The 27392-nt window shown below is 56.0% G+C and overlaps 2 protein-coding genes across 4 annotated transcripts in view; one reads left to right on the plus strand and one right to left on the minus strand.

The window, feature by feature from the left end:
- Wnk1 (WNK lysine deficient protein kinase 1) overlaps window positions 1–14747 on the plus strand; it is an 84251-nt gene extending 69504 nt beyond the window's left edge. Inside the window, 10 exon segments of the mRNA XM_048335247.1 lie at window positions 951–1034; window positions 2625–2702; window positions 3219–3279; window positions 5079–5143; window positions 6251–6909; window positions 7396–7598; window positions 8549–8752; window positions 13871–14058; window positions 14284–14478; window positions 14480–14747. Of these exon segments, the coding sequence (XP_048191204.1) occupies window positions 951–1034; window positions 2625–2702; window positions 3219–3279; window positions 5079–5143; window positions 6251–6909; window positions 7396–7598; window positions 8549–8752; window positions 13871–14058; window positions 14284–14478; window positions 14480–14602 (1860 nt within the window). The 3' untranslated portion in view covers window positions 14603–14747.
- Window positions 14748–16977: 2230 nt separating this feature from the next.
- Rad52 (RAD52 homolog, DNA repair protein) lies at window positions 16978–25265 on the minus strand. 3 transcript variants are annotated; one of them, XM_048335265.1, is made up of 12 exons: window positions 25193–25265; window positions 24864–24941; window positions 24404–24505; window positions 23785–23878; window positions 23549–23616; window positions 21954–22072; window positions 21725–21800; window positions 20976–21142; window positions 20727–20851; window positions 18242–18322; window positions 17959–18156; window positions 16978–17418 (listed from the first exon to the last, which is right to left on the minus strand). In XM_048335265.1, the coding sequence occupies exons 2-12, from the start codon at window positions 24921–24923 to the stop codon at window positions 17357–17359; spliced, it is 1152 nt and encodes a 383-aa protein (XP_048191222.1). In that variant the 5' UTR covers window positions 24924–24941; window positions 25193–25265; the 3' UTR covers window positions 16978–17356. The 3 variants fall into 3 exon arrangements, with proteins under 3 accessions (XP_048191222.1, XP_048191221.1, XP_048191223.1); XM_048335264.1 differs by having other exon boundaries at window positions 18242–18325; XM_048335266.1 differs by lacking the exon at window positions 18242–18322.
- Between the last annotated feature and the right edge of the window lie 2127 nt (window positions 25266–27392).

Consider the following 27392-nt stretch of genomic DNA (forward strand, 5'->3'; position numbering starts at 1 on the left):
AATTCAAGTTGAGCGGGGCATTACGTATGAAGTCTTTGCAGACAGAAATCACTTGATAGTGTGAAGTTACTCTATACTATTCATTTTTATATCTATCCATTGATTATTTTAAACCAGCCCGTGTTTTCTCTTGAAAATCTTGTTTTTCTTACCAAATTTTGATTTTTTATTTTATTTTATGGTGCTGTTCTGGGGTTGGAACTCTAGGCACTGTCTATGAACTTCTTTGGCTCGAGGCTGTTATGCTACTACTTGAGCCACAGTGCCACTTCCGGGTTTCTCTTGAGTAATTTATTGGAGATTAAGGAGTCTCATGGACTTTCCTGCTCAAGCTGGTTTTTAACTGCAGTCCTCAGACGTTGGCCTCCTGAGCAGGATTACAGGAGTAAGCCACCAGCACCCTGCTCAAAATTCGATTTTTTTTTTTAAATCAACTAAGTGGCTGGGTCTTTGTATCTCAAGCCTGTCATTCAAGCTGCTCAGGAGACTGAGATCTGAGAATCACAGTACTAAGCCAATCCGGGCTGGAAAGTCCTTGAGACTCTTCATCTCCAGTTAACCACCAGAAAACTGGAAGTAGAGCTTGGTCTCAATGGTAGAGCACTACTAGCCTTGAGCAAAATTGCTCAGAGACATTGCCCAGGCCCTTAGTTCAAGTCCCATGACCAAAAAAAAAAAAAAAGAAACCTGGATTCTGTTTCTTATCTACCTAAGACAGTGTTCTCTTTAGGGAACCACCTTTTATTAGATTTTACTATTTCATAGTTATTTCAGCTTAGCCCTTACAATATACTATTGGTTATGTCCTTTATTTAAAATGTACCAGTGTAAGTGATAAGCATGCCTTAACCAGACACATTTTATGTTTCCACATTCAGATTGGCTGATTTGCTCCTTTATGTGAATCTTGACCATTAATAGCTCATAGACTTGAATTCTCTCCATTGTAGGTGCCGCCAGGGGTCACTGAACTTCCAGCCGGGACCCTGTCCGGTGAGCAGCTGCCGCCTTTTCCTGGACCTTCACAAACTCAGGTGCTCTGAGACAACACCTTTCTTTCCTCAGCCCTGCTTTCTTTCCTTCCCAGAGCTTGTTTAAATCCTCTGTTGCATGGTCCTGGCTGCAGGCTCCTTTTTGGCCTTGACTTAGTAACACCATCCTTTTAGAACTTTGGAGTTGCTGACCCAGGGCCCACTTTTTGTTGTTACTGTTTAGGATATTGCTTCAGAAATCTAGAAAACATTTGACTAATATTACTAATGTCAATAGATTATTCTTTTACTTTTTTTTCCCTACCTGACATTTTGTCAAATTAGTTTATGGTTCTCACTATTTTTTTTGTTGTTGTTGTTGTTGTTGGTTGTGGGCCTTGAACTCAGGGCCTGGGCACTGTCCTTGGTCCTTTGTGCTCAAGGTTAGTGCTCTACGACTTGAGCCACAGCACCACTTCTAGTTTTTGAGTGGTTAATTGGAGGTAAGAGTCTTCCGGGGGACTTTTCTGCCCTGGCTGGCTTCGAACTACAATCCTCAGGTCTCAGTCTCTTGTGTAGCTGGGATTACAGACATGAGCCACTGGCACCTTGCTTCTCACTTTTATAGAATAGTGAAACTGTATTTTAAATGTAAAGTTAGCTTGTAAGCTATCACCGAAATAAAGTTTATGTCATAAAATTTAACTGTGCAGGTTTCTTAGAAGAGAGACCAACAAGTCAGGTGTGGTAGTGCACAGCTGTAATCACAGCACATGGATCCTGAGTGTGAGTCCAGTTTGAGTTGTCCAGAGATGGAGGGAAAGAGGAAACCGCATTGATAAATGATAGGACTTTTTTCTTTTTCTTTTTTTTGCCAGTCCTGGGCCTTGGACTCAGGGCCTGAGCACTGTCCCTGGCTTCTTTTTGCTCAAGGCTAGCACTCGGCCACTTGAGCCACGGCGCCACTTTGGTCGTTTTCTATATATGTGGTACTGGGGAATCGAACCCAAGTCTTCATGTATACGAGGCGAGCACTAGGCCATATTCACAGCCCCAATAGAACTTTTTTCTAAGCTCAACATAAGCTTTAAAGAATGTGGGCTGGGGAGGCTGGGAATGTGGCCTAGTGGCAAGAGTGCTTGCCTTGTATACATGAAGCCCTAGGTTTGATTCCTCAGCACCACATATGTAGAAAAAGCCAGAAGTGGCGCTGTGGCTCAAGTTGGCAGAATGCTAGCCTTGAGCAAAAGGAAGCCAGGGACAGTCTCAGGCCCTGATTTCAAGCCCCAGGACTGGCAAAAAAAAATGTGGGCTAGGATTGTGCCTTAGTGCTTGCCTAACACACATGAAGCCTTGGGTTTGATTACTCAGCACAATACAACATACACAGAAAAGGCTGGGTAACTTAAAACATGGCCTGATAGACTAGCATGCACACTTGGGGAACATCAAAATGTTATGCTGGATTTTAGTATACTGAGTCTTGTATTTAATGGCAACACACGTTCTGTTGTAATCTAAAGAATTAAACAGTATGTCCTATATACACGTTCTGTTGTAATCTAAAGAATTAAACAGTATGTCCTATATAACTAGGCTATGTATAGTGGCTCTGGAGGTGTGCTTGTATAAACAGTAACTCTGTCCTTCCAGCAACCTCTAGAAGATCTTGATGCCCAGCTGAGAAGAACACTTAGTCCAGAGAGCATAACAGTGACATCTGCAGGAGGGGTGAGTGTTTAGCCTCCCAATCTCTTCTAAACCCACACACATTATATTTCTCATACCTTAGGCGGTCTCTCTGTTGTTCCACTCAACAGAAAAGAGTTAGACCAGTGAAATACTAAAACTGGCCTTATAATGTCACCCTGGAAAAGATGCTTCTTTTTTTGTCTTTCCCCTGGGTAGATTACATTGCAGGTAAATCCTGTGGATTTTGTCATTATTGTCTGGAGGAGGCTACACTTTCCATAATAATGATGTTTGATATAAACTACTTTTCTTTGACTCTATGTAATGTTCTTTAAGTATGCTGTGAGAAAATTTAAAAGGCAATAGTCAACGTGTCTCATAAAAGCTGCTTCTCTAAATCAAACTTGTAAGAGAAAATAAAATTCCTTTAGACATAGAATTCTTTTACATACGTACTACTGCCATTTCACAAAGCCCAGAGGAACAGCTACAGTGGAAACATGTAAGAATGCTGAAAACTGAAGCTGCTGTGGTGTCTGTGTTTCTATTTTGCAGTCTGTGTCTGTGGTGGCTCCAACAGCAGTCACAGGAGCAGGCGCGCAGCCTCCGAAGGATGGTGAGCTGCGTCCTTCTGCATTTACCACTACAGTAATAAGAATTGTTAGGGTTTGCCAAGGCATTTTGATTTTGTTTATGCTACTGGAGAATTACAGAATTTAATATTTCAAAGATGAGTTTGTATGGGCTGGGAATTGAGGCTTAGTGGCAGAGTGCTTGTCAAGCATGCGTGAAGTTCTGGGTTCAATTCCTCAGTACCACATACACAGAAAAAGCCAGAAGTGGCGCTGTGGTTCAAGTGGTAGGGTGCTAACCTTGAGCAAAAAAAGAAGCTCAGGGACACTGTCCAGGCCCTGAGTTCAAGCTCTAGGACTGGCAAAAAAAAAAAAGATGCATTTGTGAATGTTGGTGCACTTGAGATGTACAAGGAACATTTTTATGTATTCCATGCCTAGGGAACTTTGATTATATCTAAAGCATGAAATATTAACAGATTGATTTTTTTTGTTTAGTTATTAAGTGCTAAGGGCATCTGAAACCTCAGGTAATAATAGTTTCTTAGTATAAGAAACTTTGTTACTCTCTAGGTAAGGTTTTTGTTATAAGAAGTTAGGAGGCTGGGGATATGGCCTAGTGGCAAAGAGTGCTTACCTCGTATACATGAAGCCCTGGGTTCAATTCCCCAGCACCACACATACAGAAAACGGCCAGAAGTGGCGCTGTGGAGCCCCAGGACTGGCAAAAAAAAAAAAGGAGTTAGGAAATAAAAGTGTATGTATGAAAGCTTACTTCCAAGCTAAAGTTGGTTGTGCATATCTGAAACCTGTCATTGGAGAGGCTGAGGCAGGAGGATCAGGAGTTTGGTGGCAGCTGGTCTATATAGATCAGGGCAAATTTGAGCTCGATAGTGGGCGCCCTACAAAGTCAGTTTACACACAGCTTCCTCACTTTTGTAACGTGATATGTATTCGATAGACAGATGTACTTGAAAAGCCCAGACATCTGTTCGTACAGAGATACACATGTAAGATTTTACTTAATCAGTTTAAACATTTTTATTTCAAGGCAGTTACATTCTGAATGGAATCTCTTGTTTAAAAAGAAATAATTTGGGGCTGGGGATATAGCCTAGTGGCAAGAGTGCCTGCCTCGGATACATGAGGCCCTAGGTTCGATTCCCCAGCACCACATATACAGAAAACGGCCAGAAGCGGCGCTGTGGCTCAAGTGGCAGAGTGCTAGCCTTGAGCGGGAAGAAGCCAGGGACAGTGCTCAGGCCCTGAGTCCAAGGCCCACGACTGGCCAAAAAAAAAATAATAATAATAATATAAAAAAATAAAAAATAATTTACCGCCTGGTACCGGTGGTTCATGCCTGTAATCCTAGAAGCTGATACTCAGGAGACTGAGATTGAGGACCGTGGTTCAAAGCCCAGGCACAAAAGTCCCTGAGATTCTCATTTAAAAACAAAAAAAGCTAGAAATGGAGCTGTAGCTCAAGTGGTAGAGTGATAGCCTGGAGCAAAAGCTTAGAGGAATACAGTTTGAGGCTCAGCTAGGTAGAACGTAGTGAGGCCCATTTTGGTGGTAGGTCGGGTGTGGTGTTGCGCATTTGTGATGTCAGTTATATGGGAGACTACAGATTGAAGGGCACTGTCTGAGGCCAGGCCTGGGCAGAGAGTGGAAGCCCCTACATCAAAAGGCGCTAGAGGACAAAAAAAAGAGCCAGGGCAGGGCCCACGTGGTAGAGTGTTTGTGTAGCAAGTGTGAGAGCCTGAGTTCAAACTTATTTCTGTAGTGGGAGGGAGAGCAAAAGAGATGCTCATCTGTTTTCTTCCTCTGTGTCTTGGTTTCAAAGGCACAGAAGGTTCTGTCCTATGCAGTAGTTCAGGAGCTGCTGTTCTAAAGATGGGGCGATTTCAGGTAAGACGGTCATTTCTGTGCTCTTGCTTCCCTCTTTGTATTATATGTAAGAGTATTCCCTACCTATCTGGGACACATCTGATAACTCTGTCATTTTCTTTCATAAAAGTATTGGAGCCAGTGGCTCCTGCCTATAAGCCTAGCTACTCAGGAGGTTGAGATCTGCAAATTGTGGTCCTAAGTCAGCCGGGCAGGAAAGTCCATGAGACTTACCTCCAATGAACTGCCAGAAAGCTGGAAGTAAAGCTGTGGCCCAAAATGGTAGAGCACTAGCCTTGAGTGAACAAGCTCAGGGACAGCGCCCAGGCCCCCGAGTTCAAGCCCCATGACTGACAGACAAAAAAAAAAAAGTAGTACATTCCCTGGGAGGAGAGAGGAAGGGGGAACAAGTGCAGTCACGTTGTTGAGTGGGCACCATGGAAAATGACCTATGTCGATGTACGCATTGCCTGACTTAGGAAAGGTAGTCCTTCTGTCCAACACGGGAATAGTAATAATAAATTATTTTGTTTAAAGTAGTGCATACTAAGGAAAGAAAATAGAGACAATTTACAGTTGTCGACTGCAAAATTAGCTCCCCACCTTCCCCCAAGGACTACTTGTTCTAAACTGCCCACTGTCTCTCCTCTTCTGGATGATATAGTTAATTTTTTATGAATTTATTTTGTTGGTCATGGGTCTTGAACTTCACGAGCAGCCTTCGGTATTCTTCTAGCGGTTATGCATGCTTTCACTGACACACAGTCTGATTCCCACGTGTCACGTGCTGTGAGGGTGGGCATCTTAGTGCTGCTGCGTGGTTCTCAGTGGACAGTCTGATTCTCCCAGCAGGATGCCCTATTCTCTTGTGGAGGTTTTTGTGTGCTTTCTCAGTACTGATTCCTCTGATGGTGTTCAGCCGGTGTGCTCAGCACTCATGCTTCTCTGTGATGGTATTCGGTCTCATTTTCTCAGTCTGCGAAAGAGATTCAACCTATTCATTGACTGGGGAATAAACTGGTTTTCTCTTTTTTTAATAACCTGTGCTGGAAATTAAATTGGGGACTTTAGTTTTTAATCTGTCTGTCTCTCTCTCTCTCTCTTGCTCTCTCCCTCCTTTTAAATCAGGTTTCAGTTGCCACAGATGATGCCCAGAAAGACAGTAAAGCAAAGTCAGAGGACGTGAAGTCTGTCCACTTTGAGTCCAGCGCATCTGAGTCCTCCGTGCTGTCGAGTAGTAGCCCCGAGAGCACCCTAGTGAAGCCAGAGCCTGGCGGGGTGCCAGTCCCCGGGGTTCCTCCAGATGTGCCAGACAGTGCCCACCAACCCCCTGCCTCAGAAGCGAAGCAGGAAGCAGGGCAGCCTACCAAGGTTGGGCGTTTTCAGGTGACAACTACAGCAAACCAAGTGGGTCGCTTCTCAGTGTCGAGAACCGAGGACAAGATGGCAGAGGTGAAGGAGGAGCCGGCCACGTCTCCTCCATTCAGAGACTCTGGACATGCTGCTCTTCCCACCGAGATACCAAAGAAAGACAAGCCGGAGCTGGCCCCGCCTTTGCATCTGAACGGGCCGTCCTCCGACCTGGAGGCTGCCTTTCTCAGTAGGGGCCTGGATGACGGCTCTGGCAGCCCGCACTCCCCACCTCACCTGTGCTCCAAGAGCCTTCCCATCCAGAGCCTAAGTCAGAGCCTTAGTAACTCCTTCAACTCCTCTTACATGAGCAGCGACAATGAGTCAGACATCGAAGACGAAGACTTAAAATCAGAGCTGCGGCGACTACGGGAAAAGTACGTATGTTTGCTCCTAGGAGAAACCATGGAAGATAGTGTGTTGACAGCTCCTGGTGTCCAGGTTCTTTCCACTGGAGTTCCCACTGTTACTGTATCGCTCCTGCTCATTGAATCTAGTAATGGCACTGGATATGGGACTTGGCTAATTTTGTTCATTTTCTTTCTTCTTCTTTTTTTTAATCAAATTGAGTCAGAGTATCATATACACCTATCCTGCATCCGGCCTGGGAGTCATTGTCCCCTAACCCATTATTATCCATTTACAGTTGGAATTGGCTTTGGGAAATAGAGACCGGCACAAGTGGAAGTGGTGCTGTGGCTCAAGTGGTAGAGCCGCTAGCCTTGAGCACAAAGAGAGAGGGAGAGGTTCAGGGAAAGTTCAAGCCCCATAACCAGAAAAAAAGAAGCTTACTTTTTTTTTTTTAATCTGAGCGTAGCAAAAATGTTTGCTTAAAACATATTTATGTTTGCTTATTTTCATAGACATCTTAAAGAGATTCAGGACCTGCAAAGTCGTCAGAAGCAGGAAATTGAATCATTGTACACCAAACTGGGCAAGGTTCCCCCTGCTGTCATTATTCCCCCAGCTGCCCCACTTTCGGGGAGGAGAAGGCGACCTACTAAAAGCAAAGGCAGCAAATCTAGTCGCAGCAGTTCACTGGGCAATAAGAGCCCGCAGCTTTCAGGTAAGCCTGGACCAAGTCAGCCACCTTTGGTTTCTGTCCCCAACTGTCCAGAGTAGCCTTCCTTACTCAAAGTTGGCGATAGGACCTCCCTAGCATCTCCCTTTTGACTGAAAAGAAAATATAGGTGGTGTAGGTATGATGCAGTTGCACGTTGCCACATCCCCGTCGTCTTCATGTGTTCTATAAATAAGGAATTCATAGAAGAATAACTTAGCCTGACAGAGCTCTTGGGCCTTCCTGGCTGCTCACCAAACTTCAGGCCGTACTTGTAAGTAGAATGAGTACACCCATCTATATCATACAGATCCTCTGGATGTCTGTCTGATTTCCACGTGTGACTTAAGAAAGCAAAGCCCATAGCAAATGCTCCATCTTCTCTCCGTTCTTGGAACAGTGGGTGCCCCGGCATGACTTTCTTTGAACCCATGACTGATTCATACAGGCATTGCTAGAGACATGATTAGTGAAGGGGGGGATCAGCTGGTTGTAGATGCTGACACAAACTGTGGCCCACTCTTCAAGCAGACTTGGATGCAGCGGGAACCTAGGGAACGCGGAAGTTCAGTGAGGTTTCAGGCCGGCTGACCTAACAACTAAATCATTTTAAGTATTCATTACTCTGTAGTCACATACATCATTTTTTGTGTCCGACCTGATCGTGTTTATACCTATATCTAACAAGCCAAAACACTTGATTATACACTGCAAGATGGGATTCTTGCATCCATGCAGAGCGCGGTCTCCCATCTTATTCAACTTAGACCTGTGCACCATCTTTAAGTATCCAAAGCTACACATCTCTCCTTTCCCCCTCCCGCCATGGTCAGGACTTTCTCCCCCCTCAGTGTACAGGGCTTTCCCTGTCATTAATTACTCGTGGTGCAAACGGAAGGAGTCAGAGCTGTGCCCTGCTGAGCCCGTGTTCCTCATGGCACTTTATCTGTTGGCAGGTAACCTGTCTGGGCAGAGTGGGGCTTCGGGGGCTTCAGTCTTGCACCCCCAGCAAACCCTCCACCCCACTGGCAGTACCTCAGAGCCCGGGCACAGTCAGCTGCTCCAGCCTCTTAAGCCGTCTCCCTCCAGTGACAACCTCTACTCAGCCTTCACCAGTGATGGTGCCATTTCTCTACCAAGCCTTTCTGCTCCAGGTCAAGGTAAAGAAACCCACAGCAACCATCACCTTCCAGAAACAGTAAACCAAGAGATTTTGCCATACCTGGGATGAAAGCCTGACGAGTGACTTTGTCACCAGCTCATCCAAACCGTGTGTGTGTGTGTGTGTGTGTGCGCGCGCGCGCGCAGTGAGAGTGGTCTCTGGCCTCCACAGGAGGCTGAGTCAGGATTAGAATCTTGGGCTCATTGCTCTGAGAAGTCAGATGAAATGGCTTCTTTTCAGAGGATTAGAGTGGCCCAGATGAAGAACTCATTTGGGGATAGAACTTAGACTTTAAACAGTAGGTGGAGTTTCTAACAGTTTCTGGAAACTAAAGTGTTATCTTAGCCATTATCAGTTTTTAAACCTGTAAATGAGGTAGTGTTGTTCAGAGAACTAGTTGTACCTGCTAAGTATTCCTCTGTAATCTTCCACAATAGAGGTTGGTTTTGTCAGCTATCACTGAAAACATTTCTGTAGAGTTTCTAGTAACATCATAGTTAGAACAGAAGAGTCGAGTATCTGGGTGGAAAAAGAATGAGCTAAGATAACATTGCTTTGCCACAGTTTTATAGAACTTAGAAGTAAGTTGTCCTGTTTACGGGGTGAATGTATTTGGTTGACAAGGAGCAGCACAGAAGCAAAGCGCCAGCTTGTGCAGGTGGAGGCCTGAGGCTTGGCGTTGGCTGCTCGGTTCTGGCCGCCCAGGGCTTGTTCTGTGTGCCGTCTGAGTGCCTTTCACCGCACCAGCCTCCAGTTTCTAACATCTTGTAGTTGTGTTCTGTCTCTCTCTGTTCTTCCCTGTTTCCCCTTCTCACAGGCTGTGCGAAGTTTAACTGTGCGTCTGAGCAGGTGACATTCAAGCCTGGTGGCAGAAGGACCCGATTTCTGAGTACGCCCTGCTTGGCTCTTTGTGTGTAACACCTTTATCCTTCCTCGTCCTTGTTTTTTCTGCCGCTTTTGGATCTGACTTGTCATGCAGTCCATTTTCATTTGTCTCGTTACGTCATCTACTCAGTGGCTTGGCTGACTACTAGTGCCCTCAGAAGTTTGGGTCCCAGGCTCACTGGTAAAAGCTGTAGACAAACCGCCTGCATGCCTGCTGCTTCCCTGGTCCCCGACGGACCGAAGGTGACAGGGCGCTGTGCCAGCTGCCGAGCCGCGCGGACCTGGGCAGGCCTGCTCCGTGCTGTCGCCCCTTATTTGTACTGGTGTCCTTAGAGCCTGGTGACAGGCAAAATTGACTTTTTTCTGGGTGAATTGAAATCATCTTTTTTTTGGTGCTAGTTTGTTTGGTCATTTTTCTCCTCAATTAAGCTTACACCTTGTACCAATTGCAAAGATGCTAGAGCCTGGTGCCCGTGGCTCACACCTGTAATCCCAGCTACTCAGGAGGCCGAGGATCGAAGTTTGAAGCCAGCCCAGTGACAGTGTCTGTGCGACTCCTATCTCCAATTAACCCCCAAGAGGTGGAAGGAGGTAGAGGGTATGGCTCAGTGGTACAGTGCTAACCTCAAAAGCAAAAAGTAGCTCAGCAAGCAGCTCAGGGACATTGTCCAGGACCCTAGTTCAAGCCCAGGACTAGCGAAAATGAAGAAAAGATGCTAAAAATATTTTTGGCTCCTCCACCATTACTTCCCTTTAGCCTATGAGATGAGTAAATCAAAATGTGGTTTTTAGTGTAGTTTTTTGGACAGAGCAGCTATTCTCTTAAAGACCATAGCCCATGTGAAAACTGCTGAGATGTCTTCATCTTCTGTTTAAAAGCAGGCCAGGAGTGAGCCAGCCTACACTCCCGTGTGCATGTGCGTGTGTGAGGAGCTCTCAACAGGTCACCGAGGGTGCTGTGCACCGAGACCGCTGGCACTTTGGAAGCACTCCGAGCTTCCCTTGAGTTTCCAGTATGGGTCTGGCACTTAACCAGATGCTCATAAACAGATGCTGAAATAAAATGTTAAAAAACAATACCTGGAATCCTAGCTGCTCAGGAGGCTGAGGTCTGAGGATTGCAGGGCAAAGCCAGCCAGCCCAGTGGGACAAGAAAATATGTGAGTCTTTATTGCCAGTGAACCCCCAAAAAGTTGGAAGTGAGCAAATGAGCTCAGAGACAGCACCCAGACTCTTGAGTTTCTTGAGTTCAAGCCCTGAACTGCCCGCCCCCCCAAAAAAAAAGAAAAGGAAATTTTTGAAGTTCAAGTGTTAAGAGGATGGCTCATAATCTTTTAAGGCCTCAAACTTCTGGCGTGGTTACTGTGCTTTTCTGTGCATGTGCGAAGGCCATCGTGCCGGGTCCTTGGGCCTCTCTGCGGTGGGAAGGAATCACACTTGCTTTGTGTTCTGTGGTGACTCGTGTCCCGGTGCGTGTGTCACATTAACACCTGATGACCCACCTGCTGCTGGCTTCTCCAACAGAAGGGGCCGAAAGACCCGTGGGACAGTGTCCAGGCATGCAGGTCCGCGGCCACGCTCCCCAGGCCTGGCTCGTGCGTGTCCTTGTAGCTCATCAGCTGACTAAGCATTGACAGGGCGGTCCAGCGAGAGCCAGGGAAGGACAGTCCAGTAGTGGGCAGCCCAGGGTGTTTGAAGTAGAATGTTGGGAAGAGCAGAAAGCAGAAGGCTTCTTTTTTGTGAAGTGTCACAAGTGCCACCTGCATGAGTTCTGTCCATCCATCCACAAGGTAGGTGCTAGACACCGCTGATGAGTGGTTGTAGTAGGAAGTCTCCGCCCTCCCTTTGAGTGAAAAGGTGGGAGGCCGCCTGCGGCCCGGGGTGTGTCAGGACAACCGGGATGGCAAATGGTGAGAGTCTCAACCAAAGGACGGTGATGGATAGGCAGAAGCGTTGGGTGTTACTCTATGCTCTCGGTTGGCACTGGTCTGGAAGCACGGCTTGGCTTAATGCTCTATTTGTGTTCAAAGATTGCTTGCTGTCTAGAAGGGAAGGGGTCAGTATGTCTGTCCACCATGTGGAAGTGAAGCAGCGAGTTGAACTGGAAGCTGTAACAGTCGTACTAATTTGAGTGCTTTGTCACACCCCAGCAGGAGCAGCAGGAAGTGGGTCAGTCAGTGGGAACACGACTTGGATGTTCGAAATCCAAGCAGCGGCGAGCCTGGTAGACCAGCTCCTCGCCGTCGGAGCCTCAGGCGGCACCAGCCGGGCCGCTTGGCGACGTGACCGAGTTCCGGCCACTGACAGACACGGGCTGCCTCGGCCGCCGCCCGGAGCCCCGCTCCCACCCCTGCCCTCCTGCTCTCCCGCTGGGCGTGCGTGTGCTCTGTGGACAGTATGATGTGTCTTTATCTCTAACACACTGCTCTCTCTTTGTGCTTCAGGGAAGATGGTGAAAAAAGTCTGTCCTTGCAACCAGCTCTGTAGTAATTATCTTTTCTTTCTGTTACGTTTGGTCCTTGATTGGAGAGCCTTTTAATCTCTGAAGCCATAACCCCGACTCCTAACCTCCCTCCCTCCCTGCACCTTTTCTGATACTCTTCAACGTGCTCGGGGCTACCGCTGCCTCTGATCCCACACGGAGAGGCCCCGTAGGAGCATGGATGCAGAGATGGGGGCCTGGCTTGTGGGGGAGTACCCCTCAGCAAGTGTGTGCTGGGCAAGGCTGCTCCCCTAACCCCCCCCCCCCAGCCATGCCTGCTCACCCCACTCACAGTAGAAGGCAGCAGCTAGGCTGGCAAGGAGGGAAATGCTACTTGCCATAGGCTGGTATTTTACGGGGCACTTCTCATTAAAATTCAGATAACATAGCATCCTGAAGCAGCTTAGAAGGTTCTGGAAAGAGTTCTCAGGAACGCTCCATCCCTTGAGCCCATGGGCATGGCCCGTTAGGGCACGGGGAGGGCGGAGTTAGCGATGAACGTGGACTAGAGTCCATGCGCGACTTGTTCTCTGAGGTTGCTCAGCGCGCGCTCCCGGCCCGGCGTCTCACGGCGCCTCTGACCACGCAGGCCTCCTCCTCCTCCCACGAGGCTCCGGCTCACCCGGGCCGGGTCGTGAGCTCCCTGCGTGGAGAGGACAGGCGAGGCCAGTGTAGTCCTCCCCCACCTCCATCCTCCCCTCAGCCCTGCACCCCCCCCCCCCCCGCCCTGGCGCTGGACGCCCTGCTCAGTGTGGCTGCTCCTGTGGGTTTCCCTCACCCGTCTCATCACCCAGCACGCTGAGCACGGGGCCGGGCCCCACGCATGCCCCACGCTTGCTGTCTGGGTCTCCCGTGATGGCGCCTGCGCTGTCCCCGCACCCTGCCCCTGCCCCTCGCTCGCAGGCTGTCCCTGCGCTTCCCTGCAGGGAACTGACCTGTATGCCGCCCACTATGTCCCCCGTGTGCGGCCTTGCCTCCGAGCCGGTGCCCGCGGCACACACAGCCCGTGTGCAGCGCCCTGGTTGGGCCGGGCGGTGGGGGCAGGGCCTCCAGCCCTGCTGTGCCCGCTGCTGCTTCCACCTCTGAACTAGGAACCCGCAACACGCATGCGCTCACCTGGGCACGTAGGACCCCACCGGCTCACTCTGCTAGTAAACACAGCTTTTATGCACTGGGTAGCAGATGTGGTATCTGGTCAAAACTTGGGGGACGGGGGGGAAATGAGACCATGACTCTTCTCTCCCTCTTTCCTAACACTTGCCTCTCCGAATAACCTTCAGTGTGTCCTCCAGCTGAGCCGAAATCAGGCAGGCCCTCTCTCGTTCCTCCTCTGCTCTAAGCCGTAGCTAGATGGCACAGTGCCGCCTCCCGCCTCCCGCGCACCGGCCTTGCTCGCTCACCGCCCCGCCCCGCCCCGCTCCTCTGGGGGAGGGGGCTCCCTGAGGCGCAGCGCAGGCGGCCTGGGCCGCACCTTGTCCAGCGGAGCTCTTCCCCCGCCGTCGCTGCTGCCCCTCTGCCCCGCCCCGCCCGAGGGCCCGCTGCTCTGAGGGTGCTTTCCGAGGGTTCCCCGATCTAAGCCCCTGCCGCCCGTCCCCCCGGAGCTGAGCAGAGCCTCGCCCTCACCCCTGGGCCGGAACAAACCCCTGCCATCGCCCTTTCCTGCATGGCTTCCCGTTCCGCTCCCCGTTCTGTGGCTCCCCCTTCCTGGAGGCGCACCCCAGCCCCTAATGCTGCCGTTGCTCCCGCTAGGGACCAGCAGCACAAACACCGTCGGGGGCACCGTGAGCAGCCAGGCAGCGCAGGCGCAGCCCCCCGCCATGACGTCCAGCAGGAAGGGCACGTTCACGGACGACCTGCACAAGCTGGTGGACAACTGGGCCCGGGACGCCATGAACCTCTCGGGCCGGAGGGGGAGCAAAGGGCACATGAACTACGAGGTGAGTGTCACCTCGGGGCTCTGCCGGGGGGCACGGGGCGGCGTGCAAACCAGCCCGCGGGCACTTCCTGCCATAGCCTTCCCCAGCTTACGCATATTTTGGAGAAAAGGGAGCTGGAGATGGTGGGTGCCTCGGTGCCCTGCCTGAACCCCTGGCTTCTTCCTGGCAGCTCCGCGTCCTGCCCTGCAGCGCCCCAACACCCGCCCTCTCCCTTGTTGTTTGCAGGGCCCCGGCATGGCGCGGAAGTTCTCGGCCCCTGGGCAGTTGTGCATCTCCATGACCTCAAACCTGGGCAGTTCGGCCCCCATCTCCGCCGCCTCCGCTACCTCTCTAGGCCACTTCCCCAAGTCCATGTGCCCCCCACAGCAGTATGGGTTCCCCGCCCCCCCGTTCGGCGCGCAGTGGAGCGGCACGGGCGGCCCCCGCGCCGCCGCCGCTCGGCCAGTTCCAGCCCGTGGGCAGCGCGTCCCTGCAGAACTTCAACATCAGCAACCTGCAGAAGTCCATCAGCAACCCCCCGGGCTCGAACCTGCGGACCACCTAGCCAGCCGCCCGCCAGGCCCGGCCGCGGAGGAGCGGGGGACTAACCGCGTGCTGCACTTCCACTTACCTGGTTCCTTCTGGCCGGGGGAATGTTCTTACGACCATTTTGAGCCCTCAGAATGGAGAACTTTCTCCGCTCCCTTGATGGTGGGGACAGAGGGGAGGAGCAGCTTTCTTGTGGCAGGCGCCTGGCTGAGCTTTCCTGTCTGCACACTGCGGGGAGGGGGGGTGGACGGAGCCTCGGGGTCCCCCACCTGCACAGCCCCACCCTGCCCCCACCTGACCCCCCCCCAACCCTGTAAAAACTCACGGGGGTGCAGGTGGCGGCCTCTCTCACCATAGGTCATTCGTGCTTTCGCCGCCGCGGCCCCGACGGCAACCTCGCCATCAGCTCCAAGGTGGAAACACTGTGATAGAATGTTGTGGACAACAGTAGTTCTAAAGAGTAAACCATGAAAGGTTTCAAAGGTTCACAGAAAGCTAGCTCTGTCCTCGTCGAGACACTTTAACTTTTCCTTTGTATCTCCATTGTATTAGAGAAATAAATGTGAATGTGAAATTGTAGACATTACCGTACTTGAACACTTGTGTTCTCCCAGTACTGCTTGCTGGATATTTCAGTGCCTTGGACTTGGGGTGCTTCTGCCCCGAGGATTGACACCCCAGACCCCGGGGTGCAGAGGGGGTGACGCAGCGGTGGCTCTGCCCCAGGGGCGCGGAGGGAGCTGCAGGTGTGACAGAGCGGAGAGGTGACAGTGGCCCGGGCGGCTGGAGACGGACAGGAGAGTGCTGGGGCCTGGAGAGAGCGAGGACAGGAGAGTGCTGGGGCCTGGAGAGCGAGCGAGGACGGGGGAGCAAGGATGGGGGGGAGCAAGAGCCTGGAGAGAGAGCGAGGACAGGGGGAGCAAGAGCCTGGAGAGAGGACCTGCCCCAGGGGGTGACGGCCTGGCCAGCAAAGGCAGTGAGCAGCCCATGCCGCCCTGCAAACCCACCCTGCCTTCCCGGCTTGGGGTTCTGCCCTGCGCTGAGGAACCCGCTAAGATGCTCCCCTCCCCCCTTTGCTCTGCCGTCCAGCTGGCCGCCTCGCCTCGGAACCGTCGTGCCCGCATCTCTCGCTGGCTGCTACTGCGCCCGTGCCCTCCCCGCAAATACCGCTCCCCCACGCTAGGGGGCGCCTCTTCTCTGACTTAGCTAGGAAATGGCCGTTTTCCCACGTTTTACCCCCATGGAAAAAGAACTTGGTGGCGCTGGCCCCGAGGTGCAGGGCAGGGAGGGCGCTGGCGGCTCCCCCGCGCCGAGGGCAGGCCTGGGGGAGAGGCCAGACACGGAAGGTAGACGCCCCGGAGGGGAGCCCCGCGGACCGCCTTCCCGCAGTGAGAGCAGTGGGCGGCCCCGCGTGGGGAGCCTGGGGGGGGGGGGACGAGCTAGTGCTACTGAACTGTTTAAATTATTTTTCTGTTACTAGTACACTTTGAGTATCTTTTTCCACATTAAAAACTTTCTGGATTCTAGATGTTTTCCTTACATTATTTAACAATGTACACTTTTTTAAACCACAGAAACTGAATTGAAGCCTCGGGAAACCTCAGCAGCCGTTACTTGTACATTTTGCACTAACTCTGGGGGTCGCGCTTCTTGTAAGATTGCGCTTTGTGCTCCGGTTTGTTACCTTTGTAGACTTTATTTAATGAAACCATTCAAATAAAGCCAACTTGCTTTTGTGGAGCTGCGGGCCTTCATTTCCAGCTGCCGTCGCGGGGCGCGGGCAGGGCTCGCGGGCAGTCGTGGGGCCGGGCCCCTTCTCCACGCCTCGGCGGAGGAGCAGGCCGGCCTGGCAGTCACTGCTGTACGGTTAGGCCCAGCCCATGCCAGAGCACCCCCCAAAAAGAGTGGGGGCGGGGTAGTTAATGGAAGAGACGCCGGGGACGATGCGCAGGCTAGCGAGCGCTCCTCAGGCACGAGGGGCCGGTCCCCCTCACCCGCACCTTCGCCTCCCCGAGCTGCGCACCGAGAGTTTAGAAGCTTTGGGTTGTGCTCAGGGCCAGTGCTCGGCCATCCGCCGCCCTCCTTCCGGCTCTGCCCGACCCAGCCGACGTCAGCCGGACCCCCGGGGCGTCCTCTCCGCTCGCGTGGGGCTTCGCGCGTGGCGGTGGTGGGTGGAGGCCCGGCCCCACGCGCCAGCCCCGCAGCGGAGTGTGGCCCGGCTGGGCGGAGGCCGTCCATGCGTCCCTCCCTCCGCGTGCCCGTCCCGCACCAGGAGCCCGCAGCCTCGCGGCCCCGAAGCCCCGGAGGAGGGGCGCTGGCGGTGCGGACTGGCCGTGGAGGAGCCCCAGGCGCCCCGGGTCGAGGCACCTACGAACGCTGACGTCCCGCCACGGATGGGAAAAAGGCTTTATTTGCATCGCAGGGTTTGGCATCCACCACGGGCCTGGGAACACGCGTCCCCACGTGGGGAAGAGCCGGCGCGGGACGGTAACACGCAGGGGCCCGGAGGGGACTCGGGAGGCCGGGTGCCGCGTGAGCCTGTGTCACACGCGCGGAGGCGGCCACGACGCACTCCCGAAACGTCTTTATTCACACAACAGCTTTCCCCTCGCACGCGGTGGGTGTGGGTGGGTGTGGGTGCGGCGAGGTGAGGCTCAGCCGCCGCGGGCAGAGCCGGGAGGGTGACGGCCGCTCCCCCGGGGCGGCCCGGCGACGGCGGTCCAGTCCGGTCCCTCTGGGGCGGCGTGCCCCCCGCCATCCGTCCTGGGCCTCAGGGGGGGTCCAGTTTCTGTTTCTTTGCGTCCTGGTTCCCGCCGGGAGCCGCGCCGCCTCCTGAGGAAGACGGGAGACCTTAGCCCGCCGGCACTGGCTCAGGGTTTCCGGACTGCGTTCGTTAATCCTAATTCAGACTAAGCCTAAGGGGGAGAAACCCCGAGAGGACGTGGGGAGCGAGGCCCCACGCCGCGGGGCGGCTCTGATCCCACTCAGCCGTCCAGACCGTCGCCTTCGCAGCGCCATCTGCCGCTTGCCTTCCGTGTCCCTTAAGGTCACAGCACTGACGCCACGGGGCCACTGTTTCGGGGGGCGCTGGGTGTGAGCTTGGGGCCTGTGCTTGGGAAGCAGTCCCTGGGGTTCGCCTCTGGCCCTTTCTGCCGTGACTGTTTCTGCCTGGGGCCTGACGCTCCTCCCGCTGTAGCCACACTTCCCGCTTGGCGGGGTGGACGCGGCTGCACCCAGCTCAGCTGCTCTTAGTGGACAAAGGGGCTTAGAGCTTTTAGGCCGGGGCTGGCCTTGAACCGCCAGCCTCGATCTGTCTCCTGAGTAGCTTGGGTTACAGGGGTGAGCCCCTGCCCCTGGCCCCCATCCCCGTACCTGTTAGGAGCCAGTTGGCGGTGTAGGTTTGGGGGTGCCCAGGCTTGGGGTTCTCCGGCTCCCTGGCTCGCAGCGCCGCCTGGTGGCTCGGGGCGGTGTTGGCAGAGGCCGGGGGAGGCTCTGGTTTCCAGCATGGCGGGATGAGGTCGTCCAGGTCTGGAGTCAGATCCCAGGGGTCGAGGCCGTCGTGCGGGTTTGCTGCGGAGGACACGGGGTGCGGGCTCAGCCCTGGGGTTGCGGGGCACCCACGGCTGTCTCCTCTCCCCCGCAGTTGGAGCCTCACCTGGTGGGACAGGGGCCCCCGTGGGGGGTGCTGGGGCGGCAGTAACCACAGGACTGCAGGTCCGAGGAGGGGCCCGGGGCGCTGCTGGGGTTCACGCGGGCCAGAAAGGACTAGGGGTCAGCGGCCCCGTGGGGGGGGGGCTCGGAAGACCCCGCCGCCAACTCCCTTCTGCCCCACCAGAGCAGGAGAACATTCTGTCGCTTGGTTTGGGGGCAGTCCTGGGGGCTCAACTCCAATCCTCACATGCGCTGCCCTCACTGTCACCCTTGCCACCACTGTGATGGCCACCACCACGACCACCCCTGCCATGGCCATCACCATCACCACCGTGATGACCACCACCACGACCACCCCTGCCATGGCATCACCACCATCACTACCGTGATGACCACCACGACCACCCCTGCCATGGCCATCACCACCATCACCACCGTGATGACCACCATGACCACCCCTGCCATGGCCATCACCACCATCACCATCACCACCGTGGTGACCACCACCACGACCACCCCTGCCATGGCCATCACCACCATCACCATCACCACCGTGGTGACCACCACGACCACCCCTGCCATGGCCATCACCATCACCACTGTGGTGACCACCACCACGACCACCCCTGCCATGGCATCACCACCATCACCACCGTGATGACCACCACCACGACCACCCCTGCCATGGCCATCACCACCATCACCACCATGGTGACCACCACCACGACCACCCCTGCCATGGCCATCACCACCATCACCATCACCACCGTGATGACCACCACAACCACCCCTGCCATGGCCATCACCATCACCACCGTGGTGACCACCACGACCACCCCTGCCATGGCCATCACCACCATCACCATCACCACCGTGGTGACCACCACGACCACCCCTGCCATGGCCATCACCATCACCACTGTGGTGACCACCACCACGACCACCCCTGCCATGGCCATCACCACCATCACCACCGTGATGACCACCACCACGACCACCCCTGCCATGGCCATCACCACTATCACCACCGTGATGACCACCACCACGACCACCCCTGCCATGGCCATCACCACTGTGATGACCACCACCACGACCACCCCTGCCATGGCCATCACCACCATCACCATCACCACCGTGGTGACCACCACGACCACCCCTGCTATGGCCATCACCACCATCACCACCGTGGTGACCACCACCATGACCACCCCTGCCATGGCCATCACCACTGTGATGACCACCACCACGACCACCCCTGCCATGGCCATCACCACCATCACCACCGTGATGACCACCACCACGACCACCCCTGCCATGGCCATCACCACTGTGATGACCACCACCACGACCACCCCTGCCATGGCCATCACCACCATCACCATCACCACCACCACCGTGGTGACCACCACCACGACCACCCCTGCCATGGCCATCACCACCATCACCACTGTGGTGACCACCACCACGACCACCACTGCCATGGCCATCACCATCACCACTGTGGTGACCACCACCACGACCACCCCTGCCATGGCCATCACCACCATCACCATCACCACCGTGGTGACCCACCACGACCACCCCTGCCATGGCCATCACCACCATCACCACCGTGATGACCACCACCACGACCACCCCTGCCATGGCCATCACCACTGTGATGACCACCACCACGACCACCCCTGCCATGGCCATCACCACCATCACCACCGTGGTGACCACCACCACGACCACCCCTGCCATGGCCATCACCACCATCACCACTGTGGTGACCACCACCACGACCACCACTGCCATGGCCATCACCATCACCACTGTGGTGACCACCACCACGACCACCACTGCCATGGCCATCACCACTATCACCACCGTGATGACCACCACCACGACCACCCCTGCCATGGCCATCACCACTGTGATGACCACCACCACGACCACCCCTGCCATGGCCATCACCACCATCACCATCACCACCGTGGTGACCCACCACGACCACCCCTGCCATGGCCATCACCACCATCACCACTGTGGTGACCACCACCACAACCACCCCTGCCATGGCCATCACCATCACCACTGTGGTGACCACCATGACCACCCCTGCCATGGCGATCACCACCATCACCATCACCACCGTCACGTGACTACCCTCCCGGCCCCCTGCTCTGCCTGAGGCGCGTGCCCTGAGCCTCGGGTGTGCTTTCACGCTCATTTCCCTGTGGGTGCTGAGGGAGATGATGAATGAACACTAGCCGCGGGGGGGGGGGGAACCCCAGGAGGAGCCCCCCCGCCCCCCCCTCCAGCTGGGGAGTGGCTCGAGCGGCAGAGCAAGCGCCGGCCTTGACTGAAGGGAGAGTGCCAGGCCTCGCGTTCACGCCCCAGTACCGGCACGGCCAAACGCCTTCACCCCGAAACGTCCAGCTCCAGGCACCTCCCAGACCTCCCGTGGGACCCCCCTGGCCCGCGGGGAGGCCCTGCCCCTCACGCACCCTCACGCTGCCCCGCGGCTGCGGGGGGGCTGGGCGCCCGCGGCCTCCTCTCCATCCGCTCCCGGAACTGCTGCTGCAGCTGCTTCTGCCGCAGCTTCCGCTGCTGCGTGACGTCTTCCTCCACACTGCGGGGCCGAGAGAGGGGCGCGCACGGGGCGCGGGTGGGGCCGAGGCGGACACGCGCCGGCGGCCGGCGGGGCCGCGGGAGGAGCCGCAGGAGGGGAGGGTGGAGCTGGCCGGGGCCCCTACCTGGAGCCGCCGCGCTGGTCCCCCGCCTCCTCCGCGGGGCGGCCCTCGCCTGCTCTGCCCGCGGACGCCACGGACGCCTGCAGCCGGCAGCTGTGGAGCCGCGCCTGCTCCACCGAGGGCTCGAAGTCCTGCCTCTTGGCGTGGGTCAGGTCCACTTCCACGGGCGCCTGCGGGGAACACGGGAAGCTGCGTGGCTCGCCTTCGCTCCCCCAGCACGGGGGGGGGGGGGGGCGGGGGGCGGCAGTGAGCACCCCAAGTGTGGCGGGCATGCCTCACAGAATGAGTGCCACAAGACCAGACCCTCCTAAAGACGGGGCGCGGGACCCCCCGTGGCTGCGAGGCAGGGGGCTGGGAACACCCTCGAGCCACAGACCTGGGGCGACAGCTGTGGGCTCACTGTGATGCCCCCCAGCGTCCAGCACAGCGGCCGTTTGACACACACGGCCAGCCATGTGAGCGAGGCGTCCGCCCCCAGCTGGCACCCGGGGCTCGCCTCTGTGCGCCGCGGGGGAGGGGACGGGCGGCCCGCACCCCGGCCCGGCCACGACTCAAGACCAGGATGGGCAGGGAAACGACCAGGGCCTCCGTTTCCCCATGTGACACGCGTGTGGTTGTCCCCTGCCAGCGCCAACGCTGACATCTGAGCTGAACACCCAGGGCCTGCGGCAGCTTCTGAACACAACCAGGGTGCAGAGAACCTGCCCCCCGCCCCCGCCCCCGCCCCCGCCCCGCGGCCATCCGCAGCATACCTGGCGGGGGAGCTTGTTGAGGGAGCGCAGGTAATCCTTGTCCAGAATGCAGTTTCCCAGCGCGTTGCCGAAGCTCCTGGCAGGAGGAGGAAGGGCGCGGGGCTGAGACCCGGCCTGCAGCCCCCGGGGTGGGGGGGAGCCCAGGCAATGGACGGGCTGGGGCTTTGTCGGGTGCTGCTCAGAGCGGGGTCACAGGGCGAGCCCACGGCCCGCCCCTCCCGACGCTGACCTGAGCGCGCGCTTCAGCCCGTCGGTCACAGCCTCCTTCCGGGCCTTCTCCAGGGCCAGGGCCTTGGACTTGAGGCCCTCACTGACCCCGTACCCCACGTCCTCGTGGTAGGCGCCGTCCTGGGGAGGGGGGGGCGGGGGGGGAAGCACCGGGAGCTCAGACGCTGCTCCCTGCCCAGCCATACGTATATATATATATATGCAAAGTGGATTTTTAAAGTAACAAGAGAACAGCACCATCCATCTTGGTAAGATAAGCATTTGAGGCGACGTGGCTCTGTGGTAGCGCGTGAGGCCCCGAGTTCAATCCCCAGCAATTGCCAGAAGAAAACCAAAACCAGAAAGCCACTAAGCTTGGGAGATCTCCAACTCGTAGCTTTTCTTAGGCCTGTGTGTTTTCCTCCTTTTGTATTAATTGTTTTGTTTTTTGTAGCCTTTTGGACTGTACATCTTATCAGAGCTATGGATAATGTTCTATCTTGAGAACCTCCATCTAGCCCCCTAGACTTGATCCTAGCTCACTGGAGGGAGGTTAAGGAGATAGCTCAGAACCAAGGTGTGGCCCTTAAGAAGGAAAAGTGGATCACCCTGTGAAAGTCAGAAGGGTCCACCATTGAGGAAATTGAGGGAGCTTTGACATAGGGAGGAAACACGGAGGAGGAAATGTTTCCCGCTCCATACTCCCCATCCCAGTTAACTCTACAAGAGGAGGACTCTGAGGAAAATGTTTCAGCTGTGCCCTCCGCTCCGGAGGGTCCTGCCAAGTCAACTCGCCGGTGCCGACAGCCCAGGACACAGACGCATCAGCCCCAAGTCCAAGTCCTGACCCGCAGCCGCCGACGGGGTGGACGTAGGGCCAGCACAAGCCACCCACAGGTGGCAGGGAGTGACCTCACCATGCTGTGCTGTCATCTCTGTGTTGTTTGTAAGTCTAACAGTCTTTTGTATCAAACCTGCATAGCTCATTGGAAAGATGTACAGGCGATGGTTCACAATCAGAGTGTGAGTGTCCACAAAAAGAACTCTGGGGGGACCCCCACCCAGCCTTCTTAAGCAGAAAATTGTTTGGTGCGCTAAAATGTTTTACTAAGACTAAAAATGTTTTACTAAAACTATCAAGCCCTGGGAAATGAGGCTGGAGAATGCTAAAATCATTTGTTAAAGGTTTTTGTCTTAAAATGTACGGCCGATGCTTATTCAGCGCACTTTAAGATCTTTTGAAAATGTATGTGTGTGTATATGTGTGAGTGTGAACATGTTCAAGACTGCAGTATGATGCAAAACTAAGTTTAAATTCAAAGGTCTTCATGCCATGCAGTAACTGGGACTGAAAAAAAAAAAAAAAGGCTCTTTTGAAACAAGCAGCCCGTAAGCAAAGGGCGGCACCTGGTTTCCCACTAAGATCTGAAGCGTCACCGTTGCGGCCGGGGCAGGACACTCGGGGAGATGCCATCTCCACGAACAGGCCCGGTGCAGGTGGGTGGCGGGTCCCCGGCACCCCGCTGTGCGCCCCATTATTTTGAGACTGGGTTCTGGCCTTTTTCCTGGCCTGGGCAATCCCTGTGCCGACTGGCAGGGGGCGCCACGCCAGCTCACCTTTAACTGCACCTTCACAAACGCGCAGACGCCCACGTAGAACTTGCCGTTGTTGAGGTCCACAAAATCTAAGAAGGGGAGGCGGGGGGGGGGCGTTCAACCTCAGAGAGCAAAGAAGTCACCCCTGGATCCGTGCGCCTATCCCCCCCCCGGCGTCCAGCCTGTGCCCGCCCTATTCTCAGAGCGAGGGGAGGCGTGGGGGGGGGGGGGGCGGCAGAGCCCGGAAGCACACGCACCCACGTTCTGCTGTGTGACGGAATGTGCCCAGCCGTTGTACCCAAACATCTCATTGGCCAGGCTAATCACCCGGTGGCCCTCGATGTAACACACCTGGAAGATGAAACAATGGCCGATCGGGGTCCCCCCCCCCCGTTTCTGCTTCCCGCACTGCTGAGATGCCAGGCACTCCCCAGTGTCCGGCTTCACTGACTGAGGTGGGAACCCCACACGCTTCCCCCGGGATGATCTCATATGGTCTTCCTGACCTCTGAGTGCCGGGGCTGCAGAGGTAGGCCGCCTAACACGGCAGTACACAAATCTTTTCTTTTTTGGTGGGTCATGGGATTTGAACTCAGGGTCTGGGTGTTGTCCCTGAGCTTTTTTTGTTCCAATTCAGATAGTGCTCTACCCGTTCGAGCCACAGGTCTCACTCAGCCTCCTGAGTGGCTAGGACGACCAAGTGTGCAAGGCTTGGTTCACTTCAGATGACGTTGAAGGCTGGCACGCCCTCCCCCTTCCTGGAGGCACTAGGAAATGGCCTGCCACTTCTGAGTCTGGCCCTGGACGGGGGGATCCTGTGAGGAGCCCGCTGTTACAGGCACCCCCTCTCCGGGTCACAGAGACTGACTGTCCTACCTTCTGGCCGCCTCCAGCCGCCCGGCTGCTGATGTATTCCGGGCCCAGCCTCTGCCTCAGGGCGCTCTGGATGGCCTGGTATTCCTCTGCCGAGTACTGACTCTGCAAACCAAGAGACACACCAGACTGCCAGGGCCCAGTGCTGGTGCTGGGGAGGGTCAGAAGGCGATCCCCCCGGCAGCCAGCTTCATCCGGAACTTTCTCTCCAGGCAACACCTAAGTATCCACCTAAAGACCGTCCTTGCTACAGGCTCAGTCTTTCTGTTTTTTAATTAATGTATCTATTGCTTGCATGGCGCCAAGCAGTGGAACCCAGGGCCTCACGCGTGCCAGGCACGCGCTCCACCACAAAGCCACCCTAGGACGGCGGCCCTGGGCCGGGTGTGGAGGAGCCAAGGGCTCGGTGTCCTGGGGTGACTCTGCCTGGCCCCCGTCTCCCCGGGAACAGGGTGGCCAGTACCTGTCCAAAACACAGCACGGCCCGGCCACCTCCAGGAGTGGCCTCCTCCACCCCAGACATGCTGACGCCGGCGGAGCTCTGGAGAGACACAAGTTCAGGGCCCGGTCTCCAAGAACGTGGGTGGCAGAGACGGGGGGAGTTTCAGTGGGGGACCGGAGGGAACCCCCACTACAGCCGCGCTGGGGGTTACCGTTCCATCCTCCACAGGAAGGCTGACCCAGGACACACAGGCCCGGCGGGGGCGGGGGGGCGGAGGGGGGCGGGGGGGGTGTTGGGGTCCCAGTCCCCACCCCCCACCCCCCCAAAGAAAACCCCCAGCCGACCCGGACCTTCCTGACCGCAGCCACGCCAGGCCCGGCGCCGGGATTCCCCCTCCCTCCGCCGCTCCAGCTCCCACCCCCGGGCGATTCCACGCGCGCGCGGGGCACGCCGGGAGCGGCCCCGGACCGGCCGGAGGCCCGCGCGGGGGCTTCTGGGAGAGGAGGGGAGCGAGGCACGCCGGGAGGAAGGTCCGCTCCCCTGCAGTGGACGACCGGAAGTGCGGCGCCGTCAGTCGCGTCCGGCGGCCAGAGAAGACGCCGGGCAGCGAGGTGCCGTGGAGCAAGAGGGACGGGACGAGCCCTTCGCGACGGCGCCTCGACCCGAGCGGCCCTTTCCCCGCGCTCCCTCCGCCCGGGGCTCCGCGACGCCGTCTCCCGGGCGCCTCGCCCGCTTAAGGCTCTGCCCCGCCCCGCGGGACGCCGAGGCGCGGGTGGGCGTGGCCAGCTGGGAAGGCGTGGCCACTGGGGCGGGGCGGGGCTACGCTGGGGCGGGGCCTGCAGGGGCGGGGCCACTCGGTGTCCACCCGGCACCCGGGACCCGCTGCCCGGACGTCGCCCGCCGCCGCCGCCGCCGCCGCCGGGGCCGAGGGCAGGGCTCGGCCGGGGCCGGGAGGGCAGGTCCCGCACGGTCTCCGGGACTGAGGCCTGGGGCCGGGCGACAGCACCCACGGCGCTCCGGAGGCGGAGACCGGAGGGTCGAGGCTGGAAGCCAGCCAGCCCCGGCCGGGAAAGTCCGCCCGACTCTGATCTCCAAAGCCCGGAGGTGGAGCTGACGGCGCCCGGGTTCTGAGTTCAATCCCCGGGACTGGCAAGTGCACACACACGATTAGGAGATTTAACCAACCCCCCCCCCCCCCCGCCGGACTTCAGTGGTCAGGCCCCAATCACGCAGGCTCCTGCTCTATGGGGAAGTCTGGGCTAAGGATTTGGGGGGGGGGGGGTTACAGAGTGTGTCATCCTGTTTAACCGGACAGCCCCGTTATGGGGGGCTGTAACACTCCAGGGCCCATCTTTTCATCGACGACCCTTCCCCGGCGTGTCAGGTTGTGCAGGGTCAGAAACCTCCAGCCAAATCCAGCGACTGCATCATTTATTGTCTGAATAGAGGAGTCAGCGGTTCGAGACAACCCAGCGTTGGAACACGCAGAGGTACACATAAGACACTAAGATCCACAGACGGCCTATCCGGCTACAGTCTTTAACATGACAGTGCCTGGGTTTTATAAGCCCAGAATAAAACCGGTTGAGCTTTCTTCAGTTAGTGTGTATTCACTGAACCGTTAACGTACAAAAAAAACAAACCACCTTTGCGTTTAGGGAATGCAAAGAATGAAAGGCCACGGTTGGGGAACTGGCAGAGTTTTAGGGAAATGAGTCCTGGAAAGGCAAGGCAGCCTGGGAGAGGCCTAGGTGAGGAGACGCAGGTGCGTCACTTGATGAGCGAGAGGCCGCCGGTTGGTGTCTTGGAAGAGCTCCGGCTGGACAGACCTCAGACTATTCAGTGCAAAGCATTGTATCGGATGGGATACCTGGAAATGTCAAACTCAGATCATCCTGCTTTTGCTTGTACCATGATCCTCCCACCTCCACCTCCCAAGTAGCTGGAATTACAGGCATGTACCTCCTCGTCCGGCTGGATTCTGAGATAAAGCAGCACCTTTTCCCTGCTGACCTCCGGCCGTAATCCTCCTATATCCACTTCCCTAGTAGCTGGGATTACAAGTGTGAGCGAGTGTCCAGTCCCGCATATCCGTTCCATGTGCATGTGTATGTGGTTGGGAGGGGGAGGTTTGGTACTGGGGCTTGAATTCAGGGCCTGGGTGCTGTTCCTGAGCTTTAGTACTCAAAGCTGGCTCTCTACTGCTTGAGCCACACCTCCACTTCTGGCTTTTTACTGGTTCATTGGAGATAAGGGTCTCATGGACTTTCCTGCCTGGGCTAGTTTCAAGCCAGGTTCCTCAGATCTGAATCCCCTGAGTAGCTGGGATTACAGATGTGAGCCATGGGCTTTGTTATGTGATGGAAAATTAAATGTAAGGTTACAAGTTTTCTTGAAAAATCTTGTGAATGAAAAAAACCGTAGCAGCTGGGTGCTGATGGCTCACACCGGTAATGCTAGCTCCTCAGGAGGCTGAGATCTGAGGATGACAATTGGAAGCCAGCCCAGGCAGGAAAGTCTGTGAGACTCTTATCTCCAATACACTACTCA

Source organism: Perognathus longimembris, chromosome 27, assembly GCF_023159225.1.
Source record: "Perognathus longimembris pacificus isolate PPM17 chromosome 27, ASM2315922v1, whole genome shotgun sequence".
Lineage (NCBI taxonomy): Eukaryota > Metazoa > Chordata > Mammalia > Rodentia > Heteromyidae > Perognathus > Perognathus longimembris.